The sequence below is a fragment of the Alligator sinensis genome, unplaced genomic scaffold (genome assembly GCF_000455745.1).
Source record: "Alligator sinensis unplaced genomic scaffold, ASM45574v1 scaffold173_1, whole genome shotgun sequence".
Lineage (NCBI taxonomy): Eukaryota > Metazoa > Chordata > Crocodylia > Alligatoridae > Alligator > Alligator sinensis.
The window spans coordinates 1,923,517-1,933,614 of record NW_005842207.1 but is presented as its reverse complement, the minus strand read 5'-3'; the positions used below and the strand labels follow the sequence as shown (position 1 = coordinate 1,933,614).

At 38.7% G+C, this 10,098-nt stretch overlaps 1 protein-coding gene across 3 annotated transcripts in view; it reads left to right on the top strand.

The window, feature by feature from the left end:
- Positions 1-10,098, top strand: part of UBR2 (ubiquitin protein ligase E3 component n-recognin 2) — a 105,823-nt gene that overhangs the window by 38,474 nt on the left and 57,251 nt on the right. For 2 of the 3 annotated variants that reach the window (XR_003094791.1, XM_014521350.2), the window contains exons 10-16: positions 211-299; positions 2,801-2,899; positions 5,666-5,829; positions 5,910-6,009; positions 6,977-7,105; positions 7,950-8,133; positions 9,335-9,396. Coding sequence is in view for 2 of the 3 variants with exons in the window: in XM_014521350.2 (XP_014376836.1) it covers positions 211-299; positions 2,801-2,899; positions 5,666-5,829; positions 5,910-6,009; positions 6,977-7,105; positions 7,950-8,133; positions 9,335-9,396 (827 nt within the window). In the remaining variant the exon portion in view is untranslated. Of the gene's footprint in view, positions 1-210; positions 300-2,633; positions 2,733-2,800; positions 2,900-5,665; positions 5,830-5,909; positions 6,010-6,976; positions 7,106-7,949; positions 8,134-9,334; positions 9,397-10,098 lie in introns of all 3 variants that reach the window. The other variant, XM_014521349.2, reaches the window with a different exon arrangement.

Genomic DNA, 10,098 nt, shown 5'->3' with positions numbered 1-10,098 from the left:
GGAAAAAGAAATCATCTTACAAGAAAAGTTCCATTTTTGGTTCTGAATATTTTCCTCGTCACTTACTGCTACCTTCCAGATGATGTTGAAAATCTCTTTAGATTGAGGAGAGAATTTTCTTTGTTTTCTGCAAGGTTACTGTTATGGTTGTTTCTGTAATTGTTTGGTAGAGAATAATGGTACATAATAACACACAACTTTTCTCAATAGGGGCTAGAAGTGTGTACCATCAGTTATTTATGAGCAGTCTACTTATGGATTTGAAATACAAGAAGCTTTTTGCTATCCGGTTTGCAAGAGTAAGTAATTTTCTTATATTGTATGTTAAACAATTCAAAAGATATAGCTTTGAAACCATGCAAGAGTTTCAGCTAGAGCAGTGGTTCTCAATCAGGGTGCTGTAGCACCCTACGGTGCCCAGGATTTTTTCAGGGTGCTATATGGTACCACGCATCATTTCTGAACACATGCTTACCATGATTATCTTGTGAACCATATTGTCACACAATCTTAATGCTGTTAGATGTGAAAACATGATTCACAAGATAAACCCTCAGATTTCAAATAGGAATAATGTCAAAAACATTTTGACCTGTTGTGGTCTTTCTGAGTTCTTTGCAACTCAGAAGGACCACAGAGAAAAATTGCTTGATTATTTTTCTGTAGTCAAAAAATGAGTGAAAACTAAGAGTTGGAATTTTTGAGTGGTGCCTTGAGTCCAGTGAGGTTGAGAACTACTAAGCTAGAACTTACAACATTTTGTCTTAAAAAAAAAAAAAAGCTAACACAAGATTTTTTTTTTGTCCTGGAACATTGTCCTTACTCTCTCTTGGTTGGATGGAACCACTTTTAAGTAAAAACATATTTATTATGAGATCTTGTCCTATGAAAAGAAAATAGAGCCTTTAGGTTACTAAAATAAAGCAGTTCTTTATAAAATTTCAAAGTTAAACACCTCTGATAATTTATCTTCCTGGTCAGTTGTCTGGGGTCGCATTGCTTGAGAAACTACTTATTGGCCAGTGGTGGTATGTGAGTTGTTGCAGTGCTTACCCAGAGGTGGTTTCTGAAAGGAAACCACACTTTTATTAACATTTCTATGTTAACAGGTGATTGAAATGCTATAAAATCAGTCTGCTCACCTTCTTGCCTGATACAAATCACTTTTCTTTTTTTTTTTTGTACTGGCAAGTGAAAAACTAGTCTTAATTGTTGGAATTAGAATGAGTAGATGTTATGCCTGGACTGCTAAATTTACCACAGTCACTTTTGAAAGGTGTCTTTTAATGAACCATTCAGCAGGGTTTCATATGAAGTGGGCCATATTTGATTTGGATTCAGCCTGATTCGGGGGGTAGTGATTCGATTGATTGATTAGGATCACTGTCCCGATTCGATTCAGCCGAATCTGAAGATTCAGTTCTGATTCTGAGAATCAGCAATTCGGCCATAGACACAGCTTTATATGTTTTTTCTACATACCTCAAGGTACTAGTGTGGCTCATGAACGCCAAGATGGTGGGGCGGATGGAGCATCTCACAGGAGCACAATGGGGCTCCCCGCTTGCTCGGCAGCGGACCCCACCTTCCTCCCTGTGCCCCTTGGCTCAGTGATCAGCCACAGGGAACCTCGGGTGTCTCCCAAGACCCAGGAGGCAGCAGTCACCAAGGCTGGCGGGGCTCCCCTGCACACTCCATGGTGGACCTGGAAGTGGACCGGATGTGCTTCTGGTCCACTTCTGGGTCTGCCGCTGAATGCACCGTGGACCCCCCGCGCTCCCGTGGGATGGTCCATCCACCCCACCATCTCAGCATTCACGAGCCACCTGGTACCTTGAGGTATGTAGAAAAAATATATAAAGCTGTGTCTATGGCCGAATCGCTGAATCTCTTCGAACTGAATCGGAGGCTTCTGATTCAATTTGGAGAGATTAATAATAGGTCTCTGATTTGATTTAGATTTGGAGATTCGGCTGCCAAATCAGGCTGAATCTCCTCCATATCGAATCAGCGACTGAAGCTTCACATAGCCCTACTATTCAGAGTTTGAATTACAACTTTGACTCTTGCGGGGGTTCTGCAGAAAAAATTAAATTGGTTCGTTGATTAACAAGTCCACCTAAGTGAAGGAGGAGTCCGACTGGAGACCCATCCAGGTTTTGATTTTCAAATCTTACAGGGGAGCTCTCAGCTCTTATGGGGGGCCTCAGTCTTCCTGAGCTCCCCCTTAATTCACACCCTGGATCCACTAGCACAAGGGTTTTCAACCTTTTTTGGTTGGTGTACCCCTGGCGGCCAGTGGAGAAGCGGGCAGTCCCCCAGCAGCGGGTCAGTGAGTGGGAGGGGGGTGCCCCCTGCACCCACACTACACGGCAGCAAAACCACAGCCCTGATGAAAACAAAAGTGCCGGTGGCGTATGGTGCCGCAAGTGGTGCGAAGTGCTGGCAGCCCCGCTTCCCTGTGCTGCTGCTGCATACTCAAGTACTTCCAGGGGTATGTGTACCCCCAGTTGACAACCCCCACATTAGCATACTCATCTTCATCGTAGCATTGAATTTCTCCAGGGCTGGCTTTAAATTTAAAGAAAGCAGGTCAGTGTGGATCAGAGGTGAATTTCCCCCTTGTTGTTTAGAATTACCGGCAGTTGCAGAGAGATTTTATGGAGGATGATCACGAGCGGGCAGTGTCGGTGACTGCTCTATCTGTCCAACTCTTCACTGTTCCTACTCTGGTGAGTAGTGCTTGCCTTTTTTAAAACTGATAGTTGGCACTCCTTGCCTTTTTTTGCCTCTTTGATAGAACTATGAGCGATTGCAGAGTGATTATGTGAAAGATGACCACGACAGAGAGTTCTCAATTGCTGACCTCTCGGTACAGATATTCACAGTGCCTTCACTTGTAAGTACTAAATGATTAAAAAAGGAAACTTTTTGTTAGGTGCTGTAGTAAGAACACAAGCTCAGACTGTTAGATTTCTCTGTATGTTTGTAGTATTGCTATGCAAATACAAAGTGCTGCTGACTTTTATGAAAACATATCAAATAATTTGTAAGTACAATTACAGCTTTCTTAAGTAAAAGTTAATCAGCATTATACAGTTTCTGTCTGGGTGTCCTAGAGGCCAGAGGAGTTTGGAAATTTTGGGTTTAACTCATTTCTTTTGAGTTTCTTTGATATTTCATTTAATAGATGGCCACCTCCATGTACATGCACACATTAAGACGCATATTTTTGCAGTTTTTTAGCTAAATTCAATTGAGCCAAAAACTAGTATTTGTAAGTATTACCATTAAATGTTGCTATACCAGTTGCCAACTTATGAGTTGTGACCCCAAGGAGGGCCACAAGAACTAAATCTAGTGAACTTGTCCCTGTTTCATTAATAGGTAAATGGCCCTGCTTTAAATCTCCCTTAGGAGTAAGACCAGGCCCAGTGATAGTTACTGTGGAGCAGACAAGGTATGGTTCCCATATTATTGCAGGCGTACAAGCAGTTACCACTATTAGGGTAAATCTCCATGCCATATTATTTAAGGGCATAGGATCTGTGCTGTTAATTTTTTAAGAGGATCTGGAGATTTGCTGTCCCCCAGCAGCTCTCTTGTGATTATATCCCTATGCCTTCATTTAGGGAGAGCTTAAACTGGAGCAATTTATCTGTGAATAAAACAGAATTAAGTCCTTAGACCAATGTGGCTAGAACCAAAAACCCAGCATATTCAGATTAAATTTCACTTAACTGATGCCTGCAGTTACACCACGTTATTATGTCTGCAATTAATAATGAGTGGCAACTTACCCTTCCTTAACTGGTGCTTGGAAATTGTGTCTACTCTTATCAATGCCAAGTTGAAACTAAACAGGGTTTCTTTAATCTTCTTTCAGTCAAGGCTAAGATGCCCCCATTTAGCTTTTTCTGTTAGGTAAGCATGGTCCTATTCTACACTGGAAAGCAATTGAGAAAAGCCCTTACCCTGTTGTGGGGATGTGATCAGTGGTAGCTCTTTGTATGAGTTGCACAAAATTATCCCCACTGTAAATGAGTTACGGTCAGCAAAAGTTTGGACACAGTTGCGTTATACAGTGTGGCTTTGGAGCTTGCCACCCCATGGTGTGGGATTGCAGTTAACATGACTCCTGTAACCTTCCTGGATTTCCAGGCAGCCCAGAGGTAATCAGAAATTAAATCCCCCTACCATTGTTGTTTTCTGATTTATCAAGTCTTGTAAAACAAACTCTTTATTCCTTTGGTTCTTCCAGGCTCAAATCCCTTTTCCCCGGGGATTGCAAATTTACCCTTGTTTTAGGACTTGAGACTTCACCAGTTACACTCCAGCCTGTGCCACTCAAAATCTTTTTCTCATTTCTGTTCCCAATTAAAACTTTCCTCTCCCTTGGGATAGTCTTCACATCCTTTGGTGTTGTGCTTGAATCCTGACAGGCTTCCCCAGTCTTGTATTATTGCACTAGAAGAGTCTTCTTGTAGTTCTGTCTTGATTCCAGACTTCTCTTGGCTGAATTAAGAATATTCTCTTTTTACTTTAAAGGGACAGACCAACAGTTGAGCTTTATTTTAAAAATATATAGATGCTTCTTGAATTATGAAAACCTTTTTCTAACAAACCATTTTCAGTATAATGTAACAATATTACAGTTAAATTGAAGAATAAGTACTCTGTCTCTGTGAGAATGGATTTGAAAGCTAAATAAAATGAACAAAAATGACTTGTATGACTAGAATTGTTGCTGAAATGCTTACAATTTTCCAGGTAGAATCAACTTAAAGGAAAATTTAAAGTACTGCAAAAAAACTTGAAATTATGGCAGTTGGTTGGGAGTCTTTAAAAAAGGATTTCCAGATAGCTATTCTGTATTGCCATTTTTTATGTTTGTTAGGTGCTGGGAGTGTCTTCTGGAAGCATGAGTCAAGACCTAGGGTTATCGTCCTACCTCAATGTCTGACTTACCCTGTGGCCTAGATTTGATATTAAAATCCTTTACTCAGCTGTAAAGTGGAGACATCACATTGTAAGGTGGTGTTAGGGTTGTCTGACTAGCATTAGTAATGCTTTTTTTCTCAGTGTAGTTTTTTATTAAAAGGAAAAATTGTTAAGTTTCCTCATAGAGCAGAAGAAAACTGAAAAAGTGTGGAAACTGAGTTGCATCCTGTAAGGAATACAATAAGGAAAAGGACTGAGGCAGAGAAACTCTTTTTTGACTTTATTTTGAGATAGGAAGGTAAATTTTCAAAACAACAAGTGCAGTAACATTAGAATAAAAGCATCATTCATTTCCAGATTCATACCGGCTTCCTCAGATATAGGGCCATTTTTATATTTGCTTTTATCTTTATTGAAAAACTTAAAATTACTCTTACAACACAGGTTTTTGATAGTGGTATGTCACTATCACTAAGAAGTACGAGGTGACATTTGAAGTGGAATAATGTAGTTATGCAGCTAGATTTTGATTTTCTTTGCTGAACACTGAGAGTCTCATTTTTCTATTTAAGTAATATTAAAACATAAAGGAACATATCAACAGTATCAGGTATTTGGCTGTAAATGAATAGATTTTAGTGACAAAATTTAAGTAGTTTACCTTTTATTCCCATCAGTAGTGTCTTTTGATTTATATAACAAACTTTTATGTATTTTGGTATAGGCACGAATGCTAATAACTGAAGAAAATCTTATGACCACTATCATCAAAACCTTTATGGACCACTTAAGGCACCGTGATATTCAAGGCAGGTTTCAGTTTGAACGATATACAGCCTTGCAAGCTTTTAAATTCAGGCGGGTTCAGAGTCTTATTTCGGATCTCAAGTAAGTGTCTTGATTCTTATCAAATTAAAAAGTACTTTAAAAATTTAGAATAACTTACTAATTTTTCCTCTGTTGTTCAGGTATGTGTTGATAAGCAAGCCAGCTGATTGGTCAGATGACCTGAGACAAAAGTTTCTAGAAGGTTTTGATGCCTTTTTAGAATTACTGAAGTGTATGCAGGTATGTGAATCTGCAAAGCTCTAAAGGTTGTATTCTGTCCTAATAGAAAGAGTAATGAACAAACTAGAATTTTTATTACTGTTTTAAAATATGAAATGAACTTATTTTTTCTTCTGTGTGTATAAAAAATAAAATAAAATGTGTGTGTGTGTTTGCGTGTGTATATATTCCTCTGTGTATATATATATATATATATATGGTTCTCTCATACAGTTAAGACAATGCACATTTAAATGCATGACAAAAGTTTGACTTGGTCCATCTTTGCCAGCTTCCATTATGTTTGAGTGTCCTATATATTATTTGAAATTAATTGCTTCTGAGCTCTGTACAAACATATTGGGAGAGCAAGTCCTTTTCAGAAGGAACATATAAGCTTACAGATATACATACCCAATGATATCCTTTGCTGCGATCACTGTCAACCATGTTGTCTTAAAAGAAGTAAGATGAATGCAGCTTTTACAAGGAAAAGCAGTTGTGAAGACAGAAGCCTGGCCAACTAATCTTTACTTTTTCAGTGCTGTGTGGCTAGGTGATATTCTCTGAAGTTTTTATGAAGATTTTTTAATACATTTACAGTGTGCTGCAACAATCAGACCACTCTTTCATGTTCTTTTCAATTTTAAATTATATTTATCCACACTAGATTGGTACCTAGAGACTTTTTTTTCTTTTGTGAGTTTGCTGCTTCATTTAGTGCAAATACAGGGAATTTTAAAATAGGATTTTCTATTATGGGTCTCATAAATTAATTGTCTTGTCCATTAGCCTTGTGTCCTAGCCTTCTGAATTGTTTGGCACCTTATCTCCTTTTCTTTTAAAATTTTATACTTTGATATATCTTCAGTGGGCTTATTCATCATATAAAATTAGCAGTGTTTTAAAGTAAGTGATTACTTTTTTTTTGTTTAGTGTCACTAGGGGTTTTGAGAGACAGTTGATCTGTATGATTCTTTGTTTATAGGGCATGGATCCAATAACCCGTCAAGTAGGACAGCACATAGAAATGGAACCAGAGTGGGAAGCAGCCTTTACATTACAGATGAAATTAACACTTGTTATTTCAATGATGCAGGACTGGTGTGCATTAGATGTAAGCTGCTTCTTGTTTTAGCCTATGAATGTATAAAGGAAGATGCAGGTAGATAAATATCTATTTGTAGTAGTCTAAAAAACCATACATATCTGTTATGTCAATCTTAATTATTTATTCTGTTAAAGAAGTGTATCTACAAGCAGGCTAACAAAACAAAGGAAAAAGTTAGGGTCCCACACTGGGCATATACCTTTTAGAAGGGCCACAGATCACAATTGTTCTGTATATTTTAGAGTTCAAACAAGCATCCAGTAGTTGAGACTGATACGATGCCTTTAAGAGCTCAGTCATAGACAGAAGAGAGACTGAATATTCAGTGGAGAATTTACTAGATCCCCATACATATTTGATGCTGTCCAAGGGGAAAGCAGATTGCTGTAGCCTATCGGATCTGCTGAGTAGGACTTCAAATGTGGCTCGAGCTCCCTTGGAACAAGTGAGCCCTCAATAGCCAGAGGCTCAGTTCAGCCTTAATTTGTCACTTTGTTGCATTTGTATTTTTTGTTAGCCCAACATAATGATAGTATTTGGTAGACTCATCTAGTACCAGGTATGCAATAACCATTGTTGCATTTAATTATACTTGCCTAGGTTTGCCCTGATCTACATCCTCCTTAACATGTGAACACTGTCTTTTTGGATATGTGGGGAACCAATAACTTGAATTAAAAGGAATTTTTAAATTTTAAGATGTTAAGCTTGTATTAATAAAGACAACAATAAAATTTGCACATAGAAACAAGTATGTACTCCATTATCTTATGCCAAGTATTACACATTATGTTATTTCAAAGAGCTCAGTATTCTTTATAATTATGTAAGCCACAATCTCTTTTTGTAGGAAAAGGTACTCATTGAAGCTTATAAGAAATGTCTGAGTGTGCTGATGCACTGTCACAGTGGTTTTGCTGATGGAGAACAGCCTATCATGCTCAATATGTGTGGACATTCAGTTGAGACCATCAGATATTGTGTTTCTCAGGAAAGAGTTAGCATTCATCTTCCAGTATCTCGGTTGCTTGCAGGTAGGAACTGCTTAGTTTAAAAAAGGTATTGTGAACTTCTTGCATACACCTAACACAGTAGTTCTCAAACTTTCTGAAGTCTTAGAACCCTTTCATATCAGGTCTTCTGCTGCAGAACCCCCTTCCCCCTACCATAAAACCTGACACAGAGCCAGGTGACCCAGCCCAGCAATGGCAGAGCACCTCCCGGCCCACTCTGCCATTACCCCTAATCTCTTTGCAGAACCACAGGGTTCCCTGGAACATATTTTGTAAACCACTGACCCAGCATAAGGAACTTACAATCACACTGAGCTTAAGTAGAATCCGTTGCTCAGTAGCCACTTCCCCAGTCTGTTAAAGACATTCCCCTGTGCCTGTGTCTGTGCTGACTGTGCCTGCTGGAGACTTGCTCATGCCCTAGGAATCTCCAGAGTTGGGAATTTGGCATAACTTTTTTTTCCTTTGTCACCTGGATTTGCCCTGTGCGGGGGTATGATCTAGTCTGTAAGTGTCCTACAGGCCAGATGATCCACCTCCACAGGCTATATCTGGCTTGTGGGCCATATGTTTGACAGCCCTGCTTTAGATAATGGATGTTAATTAGATAATATTGGTTTTCTGTGAGGTGACTGAATATTGAGCAAAAAGCACGTAGACTGTTTACCTGCATAATAGTTGCAGGACGACTGAAAAAACGTAATGCTTGTATAACACATTTAGTAGCGTATGCATGTTAGATGTGTTTGCCAGGTATTTGCTCATCTGCAGAACCAGTTAAAGGGCTCTACTTCAGAAAAAGGGCAGGTACAGTGGTGAGGAGTTCAGTATGGAAAGAATGAAATAATTTTAAAAGGCCTCGTTGCATCTTTTGAAATATATTTGCTGAATTTAATAGCATATTATCTGCTAGTTCTAGCCTCTGTTTGATGAAGAGTGTTAACATCACTTTTGGATAAAATAGAATTTATAAAGTAGTAACTAAACTTATCTGAATATGTCTGCACTATGCCTCACATATTGTCATAAGTGTCTTGAGAAATGAATGAAAAATAAATTATGTATGTCCCACAAGGCTTGGGGACTTCTGGCGTTATATACCAGTAAGTCTTAAAGCTACATGGAAAACTTGATACGGATTGTTAATATTACAATAGATGCATCTTCAGGACTGTTTTGAAGAACATATATAATAATATGCTCACTTTATTATCTAATATAGGTTTGCATGTCTTGCTAAGTAGAAGTGAAGTGGCTTACAAGTTTCCAGAGCTACTACCACTGGTATGTGACATTTAATGTTTGTTATATACTTTAAAGTGTCATGTCACCCTTAAGTAATAAAGGTAACAAAATAACTTTTTAGGCATACACTTGTGTATTGCATTATATACGCTTCTATGTAGATCAGGGATTGGAAAACTACAGGCTGTGGGTTGTATCTGGTCTGCAGAGCCATTTATCCAGCCTGTAGGTCTGCAGAGCCATTTATCCAGCCTGAAGAATTTTTGTGGAAGTAGGTTTTGCCAGGCATCAGGGAGAAGCAGAAGTGATGACACTGTAGTGGGGAGTAGTGATTGTCTCTAGGGCTCTGGCGACATGCGGTGGGTTGTAACCAGCTTGTGCTCAGAGCTAAGTTCCGTTGAAGTGGGTTCCTCACCGCAAAATCCTTGCTAACCCCTGGTGTAGACAGTCTTTACAAGCTAGGTAAAACAGTCTCTTTGCCTTACTGGTAATTCTTTAGGCATGAGTCTTTAAGCTATTAGTGTGTGTTTTTAATTATTTAAACACTTGAAGAAGATATATGGTTTGGATTGTCTCATACCCTGTCTCTATTTAATGTTTAAAGCTGATTTGGGACTGCGTCCAGGAACTAGATTCTTTCCTGTATAGTGGAGGCTGTATGTCCTCTCCTTGTTTATTTCCTACCCCCCACGTTTCACTTCGTTGTACCATTAATTTTTAATATAAATGAAGACATTGCTT